At 52.8% G+C, this 25,142-nt stretch overlaps 5 protein-coding genes across 5 annotated transcripts; 3 read left to right on the forward strand and 2 right to left on the reverse strand.

The window, feature by feature from the left end:
- Positions 1–2,327: 2,327 nt before the first annotated feature.
- LTHEOB_2075 (uncharacterized protein) lies at positions 2,328–3,419 on the forward strand (the record flags this gene model as incomplete). Its single annotated transcript, XM_035510847.1, has 4 exons — positions 2,328–2,531; positions 2,591–2,939; positions 2,992–3,101; positions 3,156–3,419. 4 exons carry the CDS (start codon positions 2,328–2,330, stop codon positions 3,417–3,419), a joined length of 927 nt encoding a protein of 308 aa, XP_035365015.1.
- A 4,516-nt stretch (positions 3,420–7,935) lies between these two features.
- On the forward strand, positions 7,936–10,041 carry LTHEOB_2076 (Ankyrin repeat and socs box protein 2; the record flags this gene model as incomplete). Its single annotated transcript, XM_035510848.1, has 1 exon — positions 7,936–10,041. One exon carries the CDS (start codon positions 7,936–7,938, stop codon positions 10,039–10,041), a length of 2,106 nt encoding a protein of 701 aa, XP_035365016.1.
- A 1,176-nt stretch (positions 10,042–11,217) lies between these two features.
- Positions 11,218–13,619, forward strand: LTHEOB_2077 (Cytochrome p450 protein; the record flags this gene model as incomplete). Its single annotated transcript, XM_035510849.1, has 3 exons — positions 11,218–12,236; positions 12,320–13,028; positions 13,110–13,619. 3 exons carry the CDS (start codon positions 11,218–11,220, stop codon positions 13,617–13,619), a joined length of 2,238 nt encoding a protein of 745 aa, XP_035365017.1.
- A 288-nt stretch (positions 13,620–13,907) lies between these two features.
- Positions 13,908–14,573, reverse strand: LTHEOB_2078 (uncharacterized protein; the record flags this gene model as incomplete). The annotated part of the gene is made up of 1 exon (XM_035510850.1): positions 13,908–14,573. The coding sequence occupies one exon, from the start codon at positions 14,571–14,573 to the stop codon at positions 13,908–13,910; it is 666 nt and encodes a 221-aa protein (XP_035365018.1).
- A 2,910-nt stretch (positions 14,574–17,483) lies between these two features.
- Positions 17,484–19,045, reverse strand: LTHEOB_2079 (FAD linked oxidase; the record flags this gene model as incomplete). The annotated part of the gene is made up of 2 exons (XM_035510851.1): positions 17,484–18,660; positions 18,708–19,045. The coding sequence occupies 2 exons, from the start codon at positions 19,043–19,045 to the stop codon at positions 17,484–17,486; spliced, it is 1,515 nt and encodes a 504-aa protein (XP_035365019.1).
- Positions 19,046–25,142: the final 6,097 nt, after the last annotated feature.

Genomic DNA, 25,142 nt, shown 5'->3' on the forward strand with positions numbered 1-25,142 from the left:
CATGTCTTCTCGCAGGCACCTGTAAACGGAATGTTCAGGCACATCCGAGACTCATTAGACTAAATAGGTTTAGTCTGAGAATGTCAGTGAGGGATATCAAAAAGAGAAGTGGCGTACTTATGATACTAACACTGTAGGACCTAATACGCGACTATAGCTAACAAAGTAGCAACCAAGCGGCTTGGCTTGCGAGCCAAGTCGCTTGCTCAACACCTCAACACCAAGCGGCCCGCTGGGCCCGCTCTCAAGCAAGCAGTTCCAAGCGGTTCCGAGGAAAACGAGTTTGCTGGAACCCTGATCCCGACCCATCATTTGAAAGGACTATGCATCACGAGACGGGATCAACGAAAGCAACAATGAACAAATAAAAAAAAAGGTGCTACCGATTACGTCCATCATACACTTCGCTCCCCTTTTACACGTCAGCAGCCACATGGCGCAAGACGCGTCCCATCATCAACGGCTGCTGCTACACGATCAGCATCTAGATGACTCCATGCATGAAACGGCGCCATGAACGCAGGCTGGGCCTTTCTTCGGTGATGTCCCGTCCGTGCACCCGGCGCTTCCATCGCCTCTCCCGCAGGTGGTTTGACTCGCAACGGCCAATCCTCAGGTTCCCAACGTTCGCTGACACGCTCGCGAGGATGACGGCGCCATGGTGTAGCGAGAGATCAGCGAGTTCGCAGACAATTCCGGCGCAATGTAAGGAAGCCCTATAAATGGAAGTGGCACGTGCGCGGGCTCCGGGCTCAGCGTTCGGTTTGTCCCATTGAGAGAGAGCTATAAGCGTTGGCATTGTCTGGGCCATCCTCATACTGGTCGGCAAATGCAGTTATGCTGAAGTGCTCGGTTGGAGAGTGTGGTGGGCGGGGAGCACCGTTTTCAGTGGTGCGGGAGGCGGATCCCAATTATAAGGCAACCGGCGAGGGGCTTGCGGTTTCATGAATCAGCACGACCAGAGGGAAGTTATTGTGGGTGTCATGTAGAAAACGGCCGTAATACCACGAAAACAGGATGGAGGTATCTCCGGCTGGGGTGGTGGATCCAGCCACATGAAACACGTGCAGAAACATCCGATCAGGCTGTCTGCTCGGTTTCCTCGGGTTCCCAGCGACTTCACGACGGTCGTCGAGATGCAGAAGTGACGAAGGTGCCGCGGCAAATTGCGATGCCGTTTAACGAAGGGTGCGGGGTATTGAGCCACGCGGGGCTCCCCTCTTTCCTATTTGAGAAAAGGAAAAAATGTCATTGGTGGAGAGTAAAAGCATCTGGAAAAAAGGCACGAAATAATAGTATTGCCTTCGCTTCTTCTCCGGAATATCCCAGCATCGGTCGATCTCCGGTTGTTGTTGCTCGAACGGTTATTGATGACTTCACATCTAGGGCGGCCCATGCATCTGATTGGCGCCGCACTGCGCTCTAGACAGCTCTTGATTAGAATTACCGGTGGCTGGCTGAGGGGAGTTGCGGGCCGAGCGCAGCAAAAGAAAGTGCACCGGGATTGCTTCGGCACCCGGGCCGAAACATCTTGTGCGTCGGCGTCGCCCGTCGAGCCCACAAAAAGACTGGCAGCCGGTGGCGCTCTATAAAAAGGATGTTTGCCGGTGAAACAGCGTGCATGCCCGTGTACCTGTCAGTCGGGTGGCGATTGCCACGTGAGACCCACTGGGGGTTGATGCCTAGGCCGCTAGCTGCAGCAATATCTCTATATATCGATGCCTATAATGGACGAAGGAAGGGATTTAGATGGCGGCTCGGGCCTATTTTCGGATTCGGTGATGAGGGAGCCACCCAACACGCGTCAGCCGTGCGTCGGCACTTGACAAACAGATGTGTTTCCCGCTAGGATACCAAGCGATCTCCCCATGTTTCAGACCTACCCCTTTGCGTACCACTGCCCGCCCCTCAGCTATCTCCGTCTGCGCCTCCCGGCAATCAGGCAAGTCGCTTATCGACCCTGGCACGAGGCGCAGCTGGGACGTGCCGCTGCCCAATGAGGTGGCCGCAAGCAGCCGTTGTCGCGCCCTGAGACAGGCCAGGACTAACACCCGTTTTTCGACCCTGGCCCGAACACCAAGGGAGTCTCGGACGCGCACCCGTCCTGGTGCGACGAGGCCAGCCCTCCGGCCTCGTTTCCAGGAGGCGTCATTTCCCGGGCCATCGACTGATTGGCGCCATGCGTCTCAGAGCCGCTTTTTCAACGCTCGCTTCCCCGCAAGGATTCACGTCTTCTCTCTCTTGATTTCTCCCGTCCAGGCAAACAACCGCTATATCTTAAACGCTTCTGTGAACGCCTCTTGGGGCCCCTTCCGTTTCGCAGGCGAATGCCCTTGGCCCAGAATGTGAAGATGATCATCCCGCGGAAAGAAGAACTCGACCAAGACTACGTCAACCCGCAAACCGAGCTCAACATTGGCTTGTGGACGCTGTACGCCGGCGCCACCGCGTTCCTCGCCCTCCGGATCTGGATCAAAGTCACCCGCCGCCACGGCCTGTGGTGGGATGACCACATTCTGCTTCTCTCTTGGGTGAGCCAGCCACCGAAAATGCTCACTCCGAGAGCACTTCGCTCACTGTCGTCCGCCAGATCGTCCTCACCGCCAACAACGCCATCATCAGCGTCGAATATGCCACCGGATACGTGACCAAGACGTGGGATGACCGCATGCACATCCTCATCAACATCACCTCGTGCGGCACCGTCATCGGCCAGGCCTGGACCAAGACCGCCTTTGCCGTCACTCTGCTGAAGTTGACCAAGGGCTACCAGCAGTGGGGGCTGTGGTTCTGCATGGGCACCATGAACCTGTGGGCCCTGTTCCGCTGCATCTTCCAATGGGCCAAGGTGTGCGACAAGCCGAGCTACGACGTCTGGTACCGTCTCAACTTCTGCATCGGCTGGACCTTTCGCGATAATTTCAAGGAGGGCGGGAATGGTGAGTTTAGACCTGCTACTACGACTCTTCGCCGTCGACTGACCGCCGCCAGTTTATAACATCATCATGGACTTTGTCTTCGCAGTGTTCCCGTGGTTCATCACGTGGAACCTGGACATGCGGAAGGCAGAAAAGGTCGGTCTCTGCCTGACCATGAGTCTGGTGAGTGATTTTCTCCCCTCCGAGTTCGCGCAGAATACAGCTAACCAATGCCAGGGTATGATCGTCGCCATCGTGTCAGCCGTCAGGACGGGCTGGAAGGACGAAGGAAACGACAAGGACCGCTATTACTTTGAGCGCAACGCCCACTCCAACATCTGGTACTCATCAGAAGTCGTGGGCACCATTATAGTGCAGTGCATTCCCATCATGCGCCCGCTTCTCCGCGATATCCACACGTCATTAACGTCAAAAAAGTTAGGGTCTACAAGTGAGGAGGTTGCATTACACAGGATAGCCGTAAGAGCGAGCAAACAATAGACGCAGCGTTGTGATTTTTTTTAATGTAAATATTTGAAATTTTTCAGTGCCATCGACCGCACAACTTGAAACTGTTGCCTGTCTGCACTCCGTGAACTCTTCCTTCCTATGCACGCTGTCATCATCTATCACTAAACATCAATCAACAAGAGGTAAGCGCTCCCGCCATCATACGACCCCACAAAAGCAATTCACAGGGCTAGACCAAGTGATGACTGCATCATTGCTCACTCCGGTACACATGCCGACCAATTCTCCACCTGCCACATTGCCTTATGTCCGAGGATACATACTCGGTCCACACCACCCACGTGCGAGCCCGCGCGAGTGGTTACTCGATCAAAAGTGGTAGCCATCACCGTGCGCTTCCGCACCCTACTTACGCACATATCGGATCGCAGGGACTGGATGGGGAAAAAGATAATCACTGCCTTCACCGGCGTTGCGGGCCTTCGGGAGTGATCAGTTCGCAGAGCGGCGGCCCGATGTCGGTCGGCGGCAAGGTGGCCTTCGCTTTCCGCCGGATCTGCGATCCTGCACCACCACGAAAAAGAAAAATGGTGGCACCCACCAACAAAAATGTCAAAACGTACAACAGCCGGGATTCCCCAATGGTCACCCACTTGAGTACTAATCGGCCGGTTCGCAGCTTAAGTAGCGGCTGAGCGGACGGGAAGCCCTGTTCTCTGCGACCTATGGTCGTACGTGAAGGCGGCAATGGCGCAATATCATTTTAATGTGCTTCTCTAAAAGGGAAGGTCACATGCGCAGCTGCACCGCGGAACTTACCTTCGATCAACCCCCACACTACTCTAATAGAGCGCCATACGGTATCGGGGTCTTCCGAATAGCCTTAATTTTTTTTTAAACCCCGCAGGCTACGTAGTACGAATCACTGATCTACAGCTCTGTTGAGGTTCTCTACGACCGAAATCGGCCGTATTACTCTTCTTGTCCGTAGCCAATAACTGTAAATTTTTGGTTCCACACCTTTTCTCTTGCTTGTTGTGTGCCTAGAACTTTGTCGAAGTGCACGTCCGGCACATGCCTATAGCCCCGTCGATCTTCGTACTCTGCGCCCGGATCATCGTACGGGTTCCCACTCAGAGGCTTCCCCATCGTTACTTTGACCGTCCATACCTATACATGTAGAGGGGCCCGATGTGCGGATATAATATACTTGAAAATTTAATCCCCGTTTCACCGAGAAAATAAACCGTGTTCATCTACAGACGTATGAGAAAATACCGAGTATTAAAGTATAGTGCACAGCAGATTTGTCCGAAACGTGTGAATCGCTCTGCAGCCCCGGTGCGGCTCTCTGCAGTCCGCTAATCAACACCACCAGCTACAGAGACGCGATGCGTATAGAGGGATCTCGCGATCGGGGTTGGTTTGCCGGAGATGGCAGCGCGTCGTGAAGGGCCAACAGTCGCTCATACATATCGCGGACTGGGTAAGTATTTAGGAAATATAGAAGAGTGTCTGGTAAGATGTTGTGCTTGTGTGAATTTCTGTATTTTTGAAAGCAGCTTCCACTGCTTCAACGAAGATGCTCTGCAGGCGCATTTCAGGCAGCAGTATTGCGGATCCACAGCCACATCCACGTGATCTGCCCCGCCATTTCAGCCTGCTTCCTGACTTCTACACACTCGTCTTTCTGTCAATCAGCATGCTCATTCTGGCTATCTCCATTATCTCACGAAGCCATCCTCGAGTCCCTTTCTTGAGCCATTCATCATCCCGCCAGGCCGAACCGAACAATGTCTATGCGCTCGCGCGCGTGTAAGAGGCGCGAAGCTGGGCGCCTCCATCTGATTCTCTTCTCGTCTCAAGCCCAGTGAGGCTGAATAAGTCATGCTCGATTCATCTGATTCCCACGGCTACTGGGGCAGAAAACGCAGGCAAGACAGCGCACAAGATGATAACGGTCCATCAAAACGACGCCATGTCACTCGCCATGACTCAGCAGCAGGCAAACCGCCGGCTTCCAGAAAGACGTTTCGAGTTCGTCACGTTCCCTACTGGTGTTCCGCAAAGGGAGCTTTACGGAATATCATTGTCCACCTCTTCCACCTCGACAAGCCGGATTCTGTGCGCGTGGCTTCCATTGCGCCATGTCCAATCAATCCTCGGGAGTTCATCGCTACTGTTTCCTTCGAAGCAGACCCAGAAGCTTTATCTACTCAAGACAACAACGATCAGCCAAGAAACGAATGGAGGTTTGAGGTCCCATCGCTTGCCGAAGGCAGTGTATGCTTGACGTTCGACACGCACTTTCTTGGTTTCACGCCCTATCACGACCAAGGAGACTCATCTTGCACGATTGAGTAAGCAACTGCTCACCTGTCAATTTCTCACAGTCTAATGTTGCAAATAGTGTCGTTGCTCTGTCCGGTCTTAACGGTCATGCATTTGGGTCTTTCAAAGAAAGAGGCGGCTCTTTCATGTGGATCCGAGATTCTCTTCCGCACGATCTACCCCGAGTTCGAATATTCACCTATGGATATGACACATCGCTCCTGGAAAGTCGGTCGTTTCAGACCATCTCTGACATTGGCATAGCCTTTCGTGGAGCCCTCCGCACCATTAGAGACGCTTCTCCAGTCGGTGGCCTTGTCCCATCTCGTTACTTGCAAAACTGAGAACCGCGATTTAGTCATCGAACCTCGAACGTCCCTTGGTGCTCATGGGACACAGCTTGGGTGGCATTGTTGTCAAAGAGGTACGTCTCACGAGATGCTCCTCGAAGCTTACTGTTAAATGTCTTTCCAGGCAATCATTCAAATGGCGGGCGAGAAAGTAATGGAGGCCGATGCAACAAATTTACGATCTATTGTAGGCATCCTCATGTTCGGAGCCCCTAGTAGGGGAATGGCCGTGGAATCTTTACTTCCTATGACCCGGCAAAACCCGAATGAAGCTTTACTACAGACGCTCAGTACGAGTTCTGAGATGTTGCGCTCTCAATGCGAGAAGTTCGAAAATGCGCTTCCATTCAAAGATTCAAAGGTCTTTTCGTTCTATGAGACAAAGCAGTCGCCCACAGCTTCCAAGGTAAACTACGACTTCATAAAATCGGTCACTGTATTGCTGACTTGCTTTGATACTAACAGGAAGAAGGGAAATGGTCAATGTGCGGCCCTCACACTGTTCTGGTGGAGAGGGAATCGGCTACACACGGTCGCTTTCCCCATGAGAAGGAGATCCCATTCATTCACCCAATCAATGAGACTCACTCTGATATGGTGAAGTTCAAGGGCCCAGATGATCTCACGTACCTGGAGGTACTATCTTGTCTAAGGAATTTGCATACAAGTGCCCAAAAAGTTGTTCAGACTCGGCATCAAGATATTACCACCGGCATGTTTCCCGGTAGCCATGGAGCGGAATTATCTTAAACATAGCATTGCTAACACCAAGCTCTAGAGCCCTTCTACAATAAAGAGCGTTCCTACCAACAGGAAGGTAAGTACATCGTCCTCCGTCACTTCCAGAACCAAGGTCAGCTCATCAGCAACCAGCTTGTTTAGAGTCTCTTGCTTTTGTGGAACAGCTGCAACGCCAGGGTGAAGTCATCACCGCGAAGAACAATGGAACGTGTACCTGGGTTCTAGAACATCCGGACTACGTGAAGTGGCTTTCCGAATGCGCCGGATTGCTATGGGTGCAAGGTACTCCTGGTGCTGGAAAATCCACGGTCATGAAATTCATCGTTGATGACCTGGAGACCAAGAGCGGCGATTCTACGCAGATCGTTGCTTCCTACTTCTTCCATGGACGAGGCACGGCTATGCAGAAATCAGCGGTTGGCTTGTACAGGTCGCTCCTCCACCAATTGTTGACAAAGATGCCTCAGTATCTGGCCGGTTTGACGGAGAGATTTGAAGAACGATGCCGTCAAAAAGGTCTACCTGGGCAAGATTGGACCTGGGGGGAAGACGAGCTCCGCGATAAAATTGCATCAATAGTTCTGAAAGCATCGCGGGGCCGCCCCATCACCCTATGCGTAGATGCACTGGACGAGTGTGGATCGGATGCTGCTACCAGTCTTGTTCTGTACGCTCGAAACCTTGTATTGCAAGCTCGAAACTCCGGGTGCCATCTGAGGATCTGTTTCGCATGCCGCTATTACCCTTCACTGAACGCTACCAAGAGCAATACCATTTGCGTCGAAAAGCAAAACTCGTCCGATATCCGCTCGATATTAGATACAATTCTACAGGGGTTTACAGACGATTCGAGGATCGCTATCGCCGGAAAAATATCTGAAAGGGCAAATGGCGTTTTCCAGTGGGCAGTGCTGGTGGCATCTCAAGCCTTGAAATTACAATTCCAAGGTGCGCGGCGCCGGGTCATTCAGAAGCATATTGAAGGTATTCCGGTTGAGTTGCACCGGCTTTACGCCGAGCTGTTAAGCAAGGTGCCTGAAGATGAACATGGACTTACGCTTAAACTGTTTCAGTGGCTCTGCTTCTCGCAATACCCACTGACTGCAACACAACTCCGGCATGTTATGGCAATAGACGCCACTATGTCTCATCAATCAATTGCGGAGTACCAGGATGGAGACGATTTTGCAGACGACCTGGACCAACTGGAGATCAAAGTAAACCACCTCTCAAAGGGCCTCGTGCAAATCATCAACAACCGCGCACAATTCATCCACCAATCTGTCTCAGACTACCTCCTCCAGTGCGGACTACAGAACTTACAGAAGAAAACGATGGACGATGCATCATGCTCAGAGCAGAAGGCTAGAGGGCTTGCACATTTCGAGATATCGCGTTCCTGCATACGATATCTCACATTGCGCGAGGTTCTGCATTACAGGTTTCCAGAATCCCCGCGGAAACAGGATAGAGACCAGGGCTTCCACGCCGAGCGGGTGTTGGATGAGGCCTTCCCTCTTGCGCGCTATGCGATATTCTCCATTCCATGGCACATTGCCCAAGTTGAGGCAGAGGGGATCTCGCAGCAGGATCTCCTCGGCCTCTTCCAATGGCCGTCAGACGAGGCCATAGTCGGGAAATGGGCTGACCTTGCTGACGTGGTCGATTTCCTCAATAACGAATGGCGTTTCGATTGGCCAGTTGAGGGCTCTCGGCTCATTCACCTGTTGTGCGAGCTGGGAATCAGCAGCGCATTCAACCATATTCTCAACTCCCCAGAAGTCGAAGCAGACGGAAGATTACTCGATCCCGAAGACGCTCATCACCGGACTCCGCTTTATTACGCGCTGATCAAAAACCACGATCAAATCGTTCAACAACTCTTGAACAACGAGGATGTTGAGATAGAGCTCTTAGGCCCGTCCTCGTCATCGATAACATCGCTCCATATAGCTGTAGAGAGACGGGATATACCGCTGATTCAGCAACTGCTCGAATTAGGCGTTGATGTGGACATCAGCGACGAAGACGGGAAGACCCCGATGGCATTTGCTCTCGAACGCGAGGATATAGAGATTGCGAAGATGTTGTTCGCTGCCGGCGCTGGTCGAAACGAATCCTATGGCCCACAGGGAACAATCGTCCATTATGCGATTAGGAAGGAGAATATAGGACTCCTGCGACATGTTCTTGCAGGTGGTGTTATGGTAAACTCAACCGACGCGCACGGCAGGACTCCGCTGTTCCATGCAGTGGTCTCGAGTCCGAATGGCCGGGCCATGGTTCAAGAACTACTCGCAGCAGGGGCCGACCCGCAGATTGCCGACAACAAGGGGGAAACACCGTTGCACTACGCCGTTGACACTGATGACGAAGGCCTACTTTCATCCCTAATTGTATCAGGGGACACGACTCTTCGAAGCCGGATGTTTGGAGAAAGCCCGCTGCTACGGGCGGCCAAATTAGGGAACCTGCGCTTGGTACGCCTGCTGCTTTCAAACCGATTTGCCCCCGACATCCGGGACGCGTTGGGCAGGAAAGCCCTGAAGCAAGCAGCGGACCGTGGACACAGAGCCGCCGTGCTATCTATCCTTCGTTCCAACCACATCGACCCCAACGACGCCTTCGCGATGGCCATTTCCATACACTACTTCGATTTCGCTCGAGATCTGCTGGCATCTAGCGCCCTCGATCTGAATCCGGACGACCCGCGCGAGGTGCCGCTGCACGCGGCAGCCATATCCGGTGAAGTCGACTTGGTCCGCATGCTTTTGCAGGACCCGCGGACCAATCCGAACCGAAGGCATCATCACGACGGTAAAACTGCACTGTACATGGCAGTGGAGAGTAGGAGCTTGGAGGTCGTTACGCTTCTGCTGGACAACGTTCCAGAGGTCAACCCCGACCTGCCGACCTTCGCCGGCCGAACTCCGTTACAGGAAGCGGCTCGCGGAAAGAAGCTGGAGATGTGCAAACGCTTGCTTTGCACCGGCCGCGTGTCCGCCGCACCGCCGCCCGACCGGTACAATATGACGCCGCTTTGTGCTGCGGCCATATCTGGGGCGGTGGATATTGTGCAGTATCTGCTGAGCCGCGACGAGATGCGACAGAATGCAGAGGAAGTGAGGAGGGCTTTAGGCCACGCGAAGGGATTCAAGGGAATCGGGAATGCTGCGAGGGAGAGGGCTGTTGCGCTTCTAAACAAGGCGTATTATGGAATTGATAGCTAATAATGGTGATTTCAGGTTTTGCATCTCCTCATCCTGTACTTGATCAACATCAGATTTCATAAACAACCAGATAACTTTTTTGATATTTGACAAGTGGCCCTCCGAGAATGCTTTGAAGTGAGGCCAACGGCTTGCTGATCGCTTGTTCTGTTTGCCTGGGTTGCTCCCCTATTACCACCACGGCATTGTTCTTTCCCGATTAGGTTTAGCTAGGTCGTTTGGCAGTGGTACATCACCACTACTCACTAATCGTTATCCTTTTGCGTTCTTCAGCATTTGATGACATTCCAAATGTCTGAGGTGATTGCGATGTCGGGTAGATGATGGACAAGGATTCTAAAACAGTGGCGTTCAAAGCAGGTACGGCTTAAGCCGTGCCTGGCAGCGGCATGCGTCATCGACATTCAGTATCACGTGCTTGTACACAGCGACACCGCCTTTTTCGACGGATGTTACCATTTCAAGACTTCGGTCTAGTCGGATAAAGGCAGATTGACTTGTATTGGCTGGGCGATGTGGTGGCGCATGCTATAAATGGGTGTAGATATCCAATAATTGAAGTCCCTCGTCGAAAATCATGGTGCTAACCTTAGTGGTACCATCTGTTTCTAAATCCTGATATGCAGCTAAGGAGCATGTGATGGTACCTCCAGTGATAGGTCTGAACCTTATCGCGCTCTAGGTTCGAGGGGTAAACGGCCCCCACAAACCACGGCCCCCACTATATCGGGAACCGGGAAATATGCAATATACCATTGCCACCAGACGTCGAGATGAGTCGCACAGCGTTTCAGCAAGCGCTCGCACAAGACGTGCCGTCTCGATTTGTCCGTGGAAGGGTTTAGCTCTGCTGAAATGGTCGTGACACTTCGAATGGAAAGCATAAATAGCTGCCAATGGCTTCTCATACCCTGCAAGGTTCGGCCGGAGGGTTCGCCTCGATGCGAGTGTCGGGTAATTTTTGGTATACATATCTGCAGAGTGCTGACGGTGTCTGCAGATTCCATGGTTCAGTACTCCATGGCCGTTGAAGCTACGACCGACTGAGGAAGAGGCTCCGGCTGTGCACTGAATATCGCGACCTTCTACAAGCGGAAATGATTGGCCAACAACAGGGCCATTTAATGCTCCATCTTTGCACCACATCTCAGCCAGAGCTTCGAGGTCTTCAGAAAAATGGACTCGTTTGCACAGACCGAGACTGAGTCCCTCTACACCATTTATCGTGGTGTATGGACGAACTGGTCCCACGGAAAAGTGATGGGCCTCACGCTCACACTTTCTCGACGGCAGGGTGATCTCCTCATTGCCTTTACCGCTCTTTTCGTCACTCTTATCGGCACGAGCTTCTGGAGAATTGCATGCTTTGGCATGCACAGTCTGTACTCGTCGGGCGAAGCTCGCGATGCACTATACCATCAACGACAAGCCACACTACGCAATTCAGCCAACGGCATGAGCGGGCTCATCAGATCACTGCAAATGCTCCTCGCCTGGCGCAGCAACGCTACCAAGCCGGTCCGACGGATACTCCCAGTCATCACATTAGCCATGCTCGTCGTGTACGGATTCGGGGCAGCAAGCGGCTTCTCGTCGAGAGTGTCGACGGCAATGGGCAACGAAGTGCTGATATCCAGCGCAAACTGCGCGGCACCCGTAGCCATCTCGAACAACATCACCGAGCAGCTGACCATCTACTGGCCATACATGACCAAGCGCATGTCGTCCTACGCCAACTACGCGCAGCAGTGCTACAGCAGCAACAACGCCAACGCAAACGACCAGCAGTGCAACACTTTCGTCACCAAGCAGCTCCAAGCCCAAATCACGCGCAACGCGTCGTGCCCCTTCAGCGCCGAGATGTGCCGCACGCCCGACGCCAACATCTTCTTCGACACGGGCCTGCTCGACACGCACGCCGACCTGGGCTTCAACGCGCCGCCGAACCGCCGCTTCCTGTACCGCCGCACGACGCACTGCGCGCCGCTCGTCGCCGACGGCTACCGGAACATCTCCAACTACACGGCGCCCGACGGCGGCGACCCCAACTTCTTCTCCACCGCGTACGCCAAATACTACTACGGCCCGCGCAACTCGGACCTCAACGAGACGGCGACGTACAAGTACCCGCTGCTCGACCGCTTCCAGGCCGCCGACCGCAAGACGCTGAGCGCGGCGGCGGACTACAGCATCGGGTACGTCCCCTCCTCCCCCCTCTTCCTTCCTCCCCCCTCCCAATCCCCCCCTCCCCCTCCCCCATCACTGACCCACCACACAGCTCCGTCGAAGCCTGGACCATATCTAACACCACCGCCCCACACTCCTCCTTCTTCCCCCTGCCCGCCCTCACGCCCTCCAACCAGCCCGCCGGCGACATCGCCCTCCTCTTCCTCTCCGCCAACGACATCGCCTACACCGCCCCCGTCTCCGACCCGTGGTACCACGCCGACGTGCCGGGCGGCCACTACTACATCCCCGCGACCGGTGCCGACGGGCTCGGCCTGGAGATGCGCGCGGTGCCCTTCTACTACCGCACCGAGCCCGCCGCCGCGCTCGGCTGCGTCGCGCGCGCGCAGTGGTGCAATCCGCGTTCGGGGCGGTGCACGCCTCTCTCAGGCTACCTCGACGTGAACGCGGGGGTGGCGGGGATCGTGGCTGATGACGCGGAGAGGAATGCGCTGGACTGGTACAGGTGGGCGTCGCTGGTGGATGCGGAGAGTTTGGCTGGCGTGCCGGCGGCGCTGGGGGGCAATGGCGGGCTGGCCAGCCGCGACGGCTTGAATTACGGGATGCAGGGGCCGTTGGGAGTGGATCAGTGGCAGAGGGATGTCGAGAGGTGGCATGCGGTCAGCTTGGCGGCGATGCAGGGGAGGGCGGTGGATACGGCGACGGGGCCGGTAACGGGCGGGGGCGGGGGTGGTGGCGGGATGGAGAAGTTTGTCGTCAAGCCGAATACGACGGAGGCGGAGGGGTTGTGTGGGAATCAGGTAAGTTGTTTCTCTTCCTTTCTGATCACTTTCGAGGGTGATGGCTGCTGGGCGATGGGAACTGACACACTACTCGAACAGAAAATCCTCAGCACCGCCTACAGCAACTTCTCCGTCTTCGGCCTCGCCTTCATCTACGCCGTCGGCGGCGCCATCATCCTCACCTCCTGGCTCCTCGAGCCGCTGGTCGGCTGCTGGCAGCGGAAAAAGAGGCGCCAGAACAATAACAACGACGCCAGCGACTATGCGCGGCTGGAGTGGTGCGCAAACGACACGCTCCACCTGCAGCGCCTGGCCCACGAAGAGCTCGGCTTAGGCACCTGGAAAGCCTGCGACCAGGAGATACCCACGACCGAAAAGGGCGACGATCTGCTCGGCGTGCTGGATTTAGACGAGCCAGAGCATCCGCGGCTGAAGGCGCCGGTGCTGGGTGTTGCGGCGAGGTTGGACGTGGCGGGGAGAGGGGACTCTGTTAGGAGGGTGAGGGAGAAGAACAAGGAAGGTCCGGTGGAGACGCGCGTGCTGGAGAGGGAGGACTCGAGGTCTGTGTCGAGTTGGACGGAGGCGTTTACGGATGGGGGTAGTGTGTAGTGTGGCGGGTTTGTTGGATGGTTTTCGGCGGTGGTTGTCTCTTAGTCAGAGATGCTGTCTTCTCGTTCGTTTTCAGAATCACCCGCCATGTGAATATATCACGTATAAGAGCAAAATGATTGATTGATATAAGCGAATGCCGCTGAAGATCAATCCCTAAGGATCCTAGTATAACATCGAACTGTGAATGGTGACGAACGAATGAAACTCAGTGCCGATGAAGTTTAGCTCAAAAGTGGCAGACAAAACAAAAAGAGTGAAAACCAAGATGTGGCAGGTGCTCCTTGCCTAGAAAAGGCCTCTGATCCAATTGATGCCCGTGTTGATCGCATCCCCAATAGTCGAAAAAAACTCCTTGACCTTCTCCCACATGTCGACCACCCAGTCGACGACCGCCTGCACGATCATCTGAAAGAACTTGAACACCTCGCCCAACGCCGCCATGACGCCGTTAGACACGAGGCCCCAGAAATCCGCCGCCGCCTCGCGCTGATCCTCGGGCAGCTCCTCGATCGCAACGATGGTCTTGTCCACCCAATTGTCAACAGCCTCGTTGAACTTTTCCTTGGCGGTCTGCCCCGTCGCCTGTACCTTCTCGCGCCACTTCTCGCGGCCCGCGTTCTCCACTTTGAGCTGCGCCGTCGTGGTCTTGAAGTCGTCGGCGGCTTCTTTGCCCTTGGTCAATGTGGCTTCGCCGAGGGACTTCATCTCGTACTTGACGTCATCGGGGAGAGTGTCGTCGGTTGAAGAACTGTAGAAAGCTTTGCGGTTGGTCTTGGGAGGGACGAGGATGGAAAAGTAGTAGATGTCGGCGAAGTTGTTGGTCTTGACGCAGTCTCTGAAGACGGAAGCCTTGGAGAGGAGAGTTCGCTTCCATTCGGGCGTCGTGTTGATGTGGAAGCTGTTGAGGCTTGGGAGGTCAGCGACCTCGATGGAGCTGTATGCCATAGTCATTTGGGTTGGATTGTCTGAAAGATGATGTGAATTGCTTGGAGGTGTTGCGTTGGCGAGAAAACAGCAGCACTCGACGTGACTTTATACGCAATCTGGTGGCAAGATACCAAGAGAGCAACTTGCATTCAAATGCACATTCTTGGCCTTAGCATCATCATCATCAGCGTACTTATCTAGCTGCATATCCCTTCTTGGAGTTATGTTGCGGGGAACACGCTTACATACAACACTGGTGCGAGCCCGATGTTAGGTCCTTTGGGTGAATGTTGGTGTAGCATATACCACCCCGGACATTTGCCCCAACAGTCTTGCAAAAGTAAATATCAGAGGCTTGTAAGTAGCTACCATGTCATCATCTCCGCGCATTATAAACCCAATTCTGGACATGTCCTCCCACCCACTTGCATACTGCTCACTGCCTAAAAGAGCTTTTACTGGAAATGGAGTCCTTTCACACAGATCCTGATCGCGAGACACATTTTCTCAGAATGAATCGTGCGGGCCTGTTTCTGAAAATCGTGGAACATAGCGGAATTTTCGTCTCGTTACGTATGTCGAAGATCAATCGGCCGATTCCCTAGGTAATGAGTTCTTTTTTTGTGTTTCGGAGTTTACACCGACATGTATGATATCAGCCGTAGCGTTGATCAGACGCATGATGGCTCCTGCCAAACCGCTATCAGTGATCTCCGTAATATGAACTTCCACCGCGGTGCATTGGGCGAAAATGTCTACGTACAGTAGTCTCGCCTTATAACGCAGTGGAAAACACGTTTAGTCCATGATCAGTGTCTGCCATGAAATTGATTCTCTATGAAAAAAAAAAGAACAAAATTAGTGACATCAATGGTGGGAGTTGAGATGCTGTGTAGCGTGAGAACAGCCCGGGGGTCCGTTTTCGGGTATGCCAAGCCTCGAGGTTGGTAAAATGGAGCGGAACACAGCGGCAAGATGCTGCGGCTCGCCCCAACACAACGGGAAAATCCTCTGCCGCATATAGAATTTTATACGGGAGCGTTATCGTGATCGCCTCTGCACCCCGCATCTTTGATCCGCAGGTCATTCTCCCTCCTTGTCTCAGCCGCATCATCCTGCATGATGCACCCTCTTGTCGTTGTGGAGCCGGTGATGCATACTGGTGCGGTAGAATGTGCAAAGAAGAAATAATGTCTAAATCATGACAGAAAAACGAAGCTCTGCGGGCTGGCTGATCAGTGATACAAGCTGTCGATCTTTACCCAGGAGGTGTTGAAAGCTGAGGCGGCCATCGGGAGACGTCGGCTCTCCCAGCTCCTTACGCAAGGGTTATTTCTAAGACTGCCAACTGCAAGCTAGGAAAATGCAGCTGGAAGGTGATCTCTAGAGCAAATATCGCAATGGCCCATTCGTCTAACTGATCGAATTGGCACCTTCCAAAGCACCTCAAATTGAACGGGCCAGCCGTGTCGGCGTGCGCTAAGTCCGTTCGTGAAGATAGCCATCATAGTACTAATTATTATATACTTTTTTCAGGTGGATCAACAGGCTGCCAGCCCAGGAAAATGTTCGTTACTGTTTCCATCTTAAGAGTGTCAGAGTCAAATTTGTAAAGCCAAGGAATAACCAGCTGAATGAAGATATGCTTCAGAGACTGATGCATTATACTATCGATGCTAGATTTCCTCAGCGTTAGAATGGAGGTGCATCACGGAAGGGAGCGCATTGCGGGGCCGTGGGTGTGTACTTCCGGGGTCACACAAACGCAGCTGTCATCAATGCCAGTTTCAGCTTGTCCCGTACATCTAGCAAACCAACAGTACGTGGTCGGTTTCATCCTCAATAACGTAACTACCAGCAGAAGCCCAACTATGTATTGATTCGAGATCAATATGGGCTTTGCCACCTTCTCATCTGCACCGAGAGCAAATACAAGATGGCAAACTACTTCACAACACCCATCAAGGTTACCAAAGCAGTTGATTGAACGCTGCAATGAATGGAGAGAGTTTTTGGGCTGCAGGGTATGCAGACGGAGGCGGGGATGTTGGAAAGGGTAACAGTCGGTTTTCTGAAAGGTGGCCTTGTGCAGCGCTATGCATTGACTCGACTAGTAAAGTAAGTGCTAGAGCCATACGAGCGGTCTACAACGGAAGCGGAAGTCCGATGCATTTCTGAGCGGCGGCCGTTGATGAGATTATGCCCAGACGGTGCCCGATCGCAGTAAGCAACCGCTGCCACATCCACACTGATCGACGGATAACGTCATGGTATCACGCATAATGCAGCGAATCTGTCGCACAGCTAGCAAAATCCCTGACATCAAGCAGAGCCGTCCCAGGATCCCCATGTAGGTCGTTCCGTCCCGCGTCCCCGCGCCTTACCAGCCTCCAAACCACTTTGACGTCCACCAACCTCGACCGTATACGGAGGCATCCCCCGCGACGACGGAGCTAGGCGGATCCTCGCACAGCACGGTGCAAGCGCACATCCGCGCCCCCTACGCCGCAGCCGACCAGTATGTACTATGACCGCAGGCATGTCCTTGCCGCGAGAAACGGAGCTAGTAACGGAGGGGCACTACAGCCGATGGTTGGCGCGAAGAATAACATGGTCTACAACATAGCGCAAGTATGCCTCCTCTCTTTTTTCTTAAAAAGAAGAATAAGAACAAACATGGGTCGCTGAAGCTATCGTCCGGACGTAAATGTATAATTATTAATTCCACATTTACGTCCGGACGATAGCTTCAACTACCCATGGCATGAGCGAAAAATAAATTCACGCTAGCAGTCGGCTGCAATACGCCGCTTGAATGTACCTGCCAACGGATCACTGAGCTTTCAACAGAATTCCAACCTCATTTGAAAAGGGGCTAATCATCTCATCGTACAGCACAAATAGCTATCACATCTACCCTGAACACTCAAACAACTACCGAGGCCATTTCCACGTCGAGTTCCTCGCCTGCAAATACGTCCCGCTCTGGATAGCTTTCGCGAGCGCCCAGATGCCGCTGATGGGCCACGTCTCTCGGATATACATGGGCCACGACGACGCAATCATGCTCTTCTCCGCATCGACGTCCACCCTGACCTTCTCGTACAAGCTCGGCAGCGACGACGCCGCCCCGTACTTCTCCCGCAGCGCCTCGTACCACCCGCGATCAAAGTCCTTCCAGAAGTCGTCTTCGGCGTAGTACGTGTGGGCATAGAGCCACTTCATGCCCCCGAGCTCGTGGACCTTGTCCTCGAGCTTGCGGTTGAGCGCGACGAATGCGTCGTGGTTGGTCGGGCCCTTGCCCCACACGCCGACGTTCAGCAGCGGCTGGAGCGTCGTCCCGTCGCCGGCTTCGACCATGTTGAAGTTGTGCGGATGCAGCGTGGGGGCAGGGCTCTGTTTCAGGGGGCAGAGCCAGAGCGGCCAGATGCCTAGGTCGTCGCTCGTGTACTCGATGAATTGTTCTGCTGAGGAGAAAGGCAGCGCTAGGTCCTGGACGACGAATTGTTTCGACTGCCCGCTTGCGTGGAGGGCCGTGTACAGCATCCGCGTGTGCAGGAAGTCGTCCAGGAACCAGCGGGTGAAGTCGTTGAAGGGGAAGTAGAAGTAGTCGAAGGCCGATTCTCCTACCCAAAAGCCGCCCCGGTCGTACCGGAAGAGATACTCGGCGAGGGGGATTGCTTCGGTGACGGACTCGGACTTGGTGCGCGTACGCTCTTTGACGTGGAGGTAGAACCATGGATCTTTGGCATCGCTGAAGCATTGGATTGGTACGCCATCGGCAGGACTGTCCGTCAGACGACCGGTAATGATGGCCCCGTGGGTCTTCGAGAAGAGTATTCCGTCCACGTATTCGAGCGTTGGGTCTTCGATCAGAGTCTTGCATTTGGCAACGGCTTCGGCAACGCTTGATACTGGGTGGTACGTCGTTTCGACGAATTTCTTGGCTTCTTTCAACCGGAGCTCCACCAGGGTCGTGGTACCAAGGCTTCCCGCTGCGCCGGCTGCTCCGTGGAAAAGATCAGCTCGCTCTGTTCTCGAGCACCTGACGACTTCTCCACTGGCAAGGATCATCTCGACCCAGTTGATCGTGCGGTTGAAGAAGCCGTGCCTGTCACGTTAGTATACGCCAGGCCGCTCGAAAGAAAGGAGGCTTACTTGAATGAGCTACTTTCACCAGACGTACCAGCATACCCGCCGCCTACCGTGATGCCTGGAAATTCCATGACCACGGGAGGGACGAGCCCGTGCTTCATCGTCTCTTCGACTAATCGGTCCATCGGTACATTCGGCTCAACCCATGCCGTACGAGACTCCTTATCGACCTTGAGAACACGAGATAGGGCGCTCAAATCAATGACATTGTGGTCGCGCCTCGTGGCGGAAGGCCTCGTGCTGTTGGTGGAGCCATGAGAGATGCGAAACTTGACCCCCTGTTCGCGGAAGCCTCGAACTTTGGCAGAAATGGCCGCGACCTGTTTTTCATGTTCTTCCATGGCACCCGAACTTTTGAGTGTGGTTGCGTTGTTCGAAATCCGTCTGAAGCGTGTGGCAGGGAAAAATGAGGAGGCTGGAGTAGGACAGCGTGCGGGGACGTAGATACGCCTTAAATGCCCGAGGAAAGCTGACATAATAGATTACATATAGCTATGAAGTGCACGGCATCAGCCTCGAGAGCTGGTGCTTTCGAGTCTTTAAAATGCCGAAATATTTTGATTTTCAGCTTCTATGCTGTGTAATTTCATCCTGTAGGCAAACGAGGCGCCGGGTCACGAGCGTAAGCAACGGTCCGCGAAGCGCAGCCTTGCATGTCCACAGCTTCGGACCCCACTGCATGGCGCATTGTAGTGAAGATGGTTCGCTAGGGTAACCCCCACTCGGCATCTTTGGAAGACGCCTTAGCGCCCTCTCTCTTCGAAAAGCGCTTTTGTGTGCAGATCGGTCCATTTAGGGACTGCGATGCGTCCAGGCTGAGACCAACTCGTAAGACGATAAGAAGAGCTAGTCTCCAATTGGCCTTGGGTTAATTCATGGTTGGAAGAGGCGTAAGCCAGAGAAGTGATATGGCCATGATATCTATTGCTATCGCATAAGAGACAAAAACGAATACCAAATTATAATATAAACTGGGATCCTCAACTCCTTTACACTGACTATTCGAATTCTAAATTTCCTCAGATTGATGTATCTACTTGAATATTGATCTAGTAGGTCTGACCGAGTTGAAATAGCGTTTGGAACTGGTAAGCTGTTGGTTCCGGATGAACCACGAGGCTGCGCGTGAGGCGTGACAGCCCCACGCCAGTCTGTCCTTGGCTGACAGTCACAATTCCTCAGCTGAGGCTCTTTATGATTTCTAGCGGGCTAGCCCCAAAACAGTGTTGCAAGCAATCCTCTCCGCTCTCCGCTCTCCGCTCTCTCTGTGAACAATTATTTCTACGAGATATTGTCTTGAATCGCACTGATGCGCCATACGATCTACCCAAGCTGACACAGCTCATTACTCCGTTCTTTATTCTTATCCAAGTCGACTGCGCCACCATTTTCTCCGCGGACGACGGAGATGCCGCGAGTTTCCCTGCCGAAACCCTCGCCAGATTTATCAGCCGGATACACAGCCTTTCAGTGTTCCCTGGTAGGATCTCAAGCCGGAGCGACGACGTCTCCCATAGACATTGCCCGTGGATGGGTGGGGGGTCCCGACGGTCGCGGCACTCTCGACATCCTGTGGAGCTGCGTCATAACTACCTTCCTATGCAGCTGGTCAACGCTTTTCCTCAATGTCCCGGGAGACAGAGGCTCAGGTCACTTCCACTTTCTCTTATACAAAGCAAGATGGATGGCTTTTACGATCCTCTTCCCCGAGATGTTGACCGGATTGGCCGCAGAGCAGTGGCGAAGTGCGCGACAATCGGTGGAAGATTTTACCCAGCTTCAGAAGGATTGGGAAACGCTCCAGGAAGAAGCATCCCACGACAAAACATCTCACGACAAAGCATCCCACGACAAAACAACCCAAGACAAATCATCCCAAGACAACCCACTCGAAACCACCTTGGAAGACCTCAGGCGTATCAGAGAAGCGCCGTGGAATATGCGACATGCTTTCTTTGCGGACATGGGCGGCATTCTCCTGTCCTGCCCGGACTTCAAGAGTTTCCCCGTCAGCGGCCACCAGATAGCCTTCCTGGTCAGGAAACGCTACATACGGTATCCCGCGATCAAAGAAAAAGCGATCTGGGACAAGAATAAAGCCGACAGCTTCGCTCGAGCGCTCACGATCATACAAATATCCTGGTTTTCCGTGCAGTGTTTCGCACGTTGTGCCCAACAGCTGGATTTGACTACTCTCGAACTTACGACACTGTCATTCATTTTCTGCACCGTCCAGACCCTCTTCTTCTGGTTCCACAAACCGCTTGATGTCGAAGAGCCCATCGAGATTCGCTGCGAAATCCGTCTCCGTGATATTATTAGCAAAGAAGCCAATAAGCAGTCTCCAAAACGATATTTACAGACTCCGTTGGACTGCTTGAATCCTCCTATATCTCGAACCAGCTTGACCGCGCCATTCATGTTCGGCATCAGAGCTGGATTTCTGCAGCTGGGAAAGCCACCTAAAAGGTTACCCGCCAAAACCTTTAGCAATGCGACGATAACGCCTCCGAGGGGCCTCACCCCCGGCGACCTTGGTTACGCTTTCATCTACGTCTCATCGTATTTCGGAATCCACCTTGCCGCCTGGAATTTCTTCTTTCCAACAGAGACTGAGAGAATACTTTGGCGCATAGCATCTTTTGTTCTCCTCGGACTGTCGACCCTGTACTTTGCCGCATTTACGTTGGGGGAAATGGGTGGAGCTGCTTTGTATGGAAAGTATGTGCTTCATAACAACGAAGTAAAAACGACCATGGACCTGACGGCGATAATGACTCCGGGAATTGCGTTTTTGCAGCACCTGCCTATAATTATACTGTACTTTCTGGCGAGAAGTTACATCATTGTGGAAGGATTCGTTGCTTTGCGGATGCTCTCGGCATCGACCTACTCGACAGTCAATTGGTCATTGTTTGTTCCACATTTTGGATGAGTGTTTAGACTGGAAAGGCGTTGTGTTTCTCTACTTATGATAGCAGGCCATGTGGATCTGTGCAGTTCTACGATGAGAGAGTATCTGAGCCGGGCCCAGTGTAGTTGAAGCTATCATCCGGACGTAAATGTATAATTATAAACTCGACATTTACGTCCAGATGATAGCTTCAACTGCCCGCTTAAGTCGAATAATTCTTCATAAATGTCATAAAAAATAGTCTGTCCTGATGAGCCGTAGTTACCCTTTGTTCTAAGGCCCTGCTATTCTTCGCGCCAGCCTGCGGCTGCAGTGCCCCGCTGTAGGGCGAAAAGTACATCATGCAATGTGCGAGGCGTAGGAGATACCGAACGGGGTAGGACGCAGCAGCTACAGATCCTTGACTTGGGTGAATATACGGAAACGAGTTTTGCAGAGCCATTGGACCCCAAGAATCATGGGAACAGTGGCTATTCATGCAAGAGCAATCTTCTCCACTCTGTCCCGCCAGTTGCCACAGTTTTCTTCAAAATACTCGTCCCTCATAACACCGTCGATGTAACAGTCACCGATTACAGTGAATGTGGATAAAGGATGGTTGTATCCATCAAGGATTACCTGTTGACCAGTTCGACGAAGGAGCAGAGGCAATTTGCACCCGAGGACAATGAAAACGTCATCTTTTGTAGCCGCTGCCTGGTAAGCCATTCCTAGACGGCCCTCTTTCGTGACAAACATTCTTTTATTCCAACAAAGCCTCATAAGAACGTCGAGTTGAATGTCTTCCGGGAGCGGTCGTTCCACGAAACCCTGGCTGTGAGCCTGTGTGAGAGCTTGACTATCTTTTGGTTCAGCAGAGCCCCAGAAACCAGGCAGACCTGGCCATACACTCTGAGTGACTGACCTCCAGAATTCGTTGATTGGTAGTTGCCTATCATCGAATGAGCTGGAGCGACTGATTCCAACCATTGACATCCACTGGCAAATGAGATTATGATAGTCAGTTGGGGAGAGCAGGTTGGAATAAGGCCCTACTTTCTCCAACCTATCTATTCTCAAACCTTCGACGATAAGCATATTATTATGTATGAGATGGGACCCATTGGTAAATGGCGTCAAGCTGGAATGTCTGATCGTGGATGCTGATGTCTGTTGATATTCTGCCAGGCTCTGTCCATCAAGGGGAGATACCAGCCAGTCCGGTAACCAGGAAGGGAGCCCCTGAAGTTCGTAGAGAGTCCTACGGCCCTGTAATACCGCAGTGAGGTCGAGTTCTGCCATTTTCGAGAAGGAAATCGTAAGGCACTGCTGAACAGACGCTCCATAGTCCGGGATAAGAGGGCCACTCCGGCCCCAATCCTGAACAAGACCCAGAACCCCATAGACACGGTCTCTTGGGTTCGAAGCTTTCATGCCTGCCGTCCTCTGACAGAGTCTTGTAAATTGAAGTTTGAGCCTCTCATCATAAGCATGGGATCTCTGGAATGGATAGGATAATTCTCGCAGCACAGCAAAAGCAGGGATGGCTGCGAACCGGCATTGTGAGCAGGTACCTAGTTCATGGATTTCATATCGGCGGAGAGCTTTCTCGAATATGGGTAGCGGACAATGTCCTTGGGCATACATGAATCGAGAATTGGCAGGGAGGAGTGCTTCTTGGACCACCCAAATACGCGACCACCAGCGGCTCTTGCAAAGCACATCAAGCGCAGCGACGTGAGATTTGTATTCTTCCGAGATGACCAGGGTGCTCTCAGGTGTCCTCTCATAGCAGGGCAATGAACCCACACACCCAGGCGGCTTCAATGGCGCGAACATCCCGATAATTTCGAACGCTTTCCTGGCAGACTCGCATGTCGGCGGGACTTCCGATGTAACGTCATCCATGCAAGCCTCGCTCTCCCCAAGGAACAGCACGGCTTCCTGACACAGCCGGTATATATCGCCCATGGACGCCACCTGCCACGATTTCTCCTCGTCATTTGCCTGGTTGATACAGAGAGCGTCGATCCAGACGACTCGCCGCTTTTTCGTGCATCTCAGCCGCCGCAGTGCGTGCCACAGGCATCTCGTGGCATTGAAAGGCTGGCCATTCACGCAAATGGGGACCGTGTCGTTAGCGTCGCCCCATGTGTATGACAGCGCCTCGTACGCAGGTGCATCGTTCAGCGAGGCGATGCTGAGAGTGCAGTGGACTGTTTTGCTCCATTTCCCAGGAAGTATGGCGACAAGTCGGATCTCGCGCCGCCGGCGGTCGAGAGGCGTGTACATATTGGTAGTTAACGTCGGCGGTTGGTCTTTTCGCGTCTTGCAGCCGCGATGGTACAAGAAATCTCTCGCAATAGAAATGAAATGCATTGTTGGAGTAGAAGAGACGGCAAGATAGTGGTACGAGTCGGACCTAAGTAGGTGGGTGAACTGGACAAGAGGTTCTACGAGGAGCGGAGGAGCAACGATCGCGGCGGTGAAGGTATTGTGCTTTGCGTGTGATGATGAGGCTTTAGCGAGAATGCCAGAAATCCTTCGCGGCCCTCTCTAGAACCACGAAAAGGGTAGAATACAACATATAGTAAAGCATCTTACTTGTTCTACTCTGTAAATCTGGAATACGACTGATTGTGGTGTTTATAGATTTTGGGAGGCCGTGAATGATTTTTTGCCGCTCTCGCCAAAGTCTCATTGGTATCATGTGGTAGACCCGATATCGCCAGGCGATGCCAAGCCGGGGAAAAGATGACCCTAGTGAAGATCCACCAGGGTCGCGATTGTGATGAGAGGGTTGACGGAGAATGAGGTTGGAATGTCTATCTGATATAAGCACAAACGGTCGGTTGAGGTGGGATACAACCAATAAGCGTGTGAAGTCGGATGGTTTAACTGAAATTCATGTAGCCTGCTCCAAATTTTGCTCCCTACAAAAGGTTCGCTTAGGATTGAGAGGCTCAGGCAGTTGCTTCTTTCATACCATTAACGCTAAGCATACATCAGAGTCCAGAAGGCCTTGGCGTGTTATTTTCACGTTAACGTTGGTGACGAGATGATTGGGAATGAACTACCTTGAACAATAATAATGGAGATAGCGTAAGAGAGATCAAAGAATAGTAATTTGGGATTTTCAAATGTGTCTGAGGCATGTTGGGATCAGGTCGGGCTAGTGAAAATAAACTCGGGGAAGTGGCCCATTTGAAAATATTCCATAAGGAGAAATGCGCTTGGAAGGACGTAGAATTTAGTTGAAGGAATACATTACATGGTTAATGATGGCACGAAATCATTTTGAGGATGGATTAGAAGCGGCGTCCCCCGCGATGTGTGCTACCCACAGAATGGAGAAGAATCCTGACTTACCGGCAAATTTTTCGGCTGACTATGCGCGGTCGAGGCCAAGGATTCCACTGAATGAGTCAGTATCAGGATGATTATTTTGAGCCAGACATCAAAAATGTACAAAATCTTGGAGCTGCAAACGGCTTTGATCCATGTACAAGTGCACGGCTTGCTTCAGGAATATCCGATATTTAAAG

This window comes from Lasiodiplodia theobromae (genome assembly GCF_012971845.1).
Source record: "Lasiodiplodia theobromae strain AM2As chromosome Unknown scaffold_5, whole genome shotgun sequence".
In the NCBI taxonomy this organism is placed as follows: domain Eukaryota; kingdom Fungi; phylum Ascomycota; class Dothideomycetes; order Botryosphaeriales; family Botryosphaeriaceae; genus Lasiodiplodia; species Lasiodiplodia theobromae.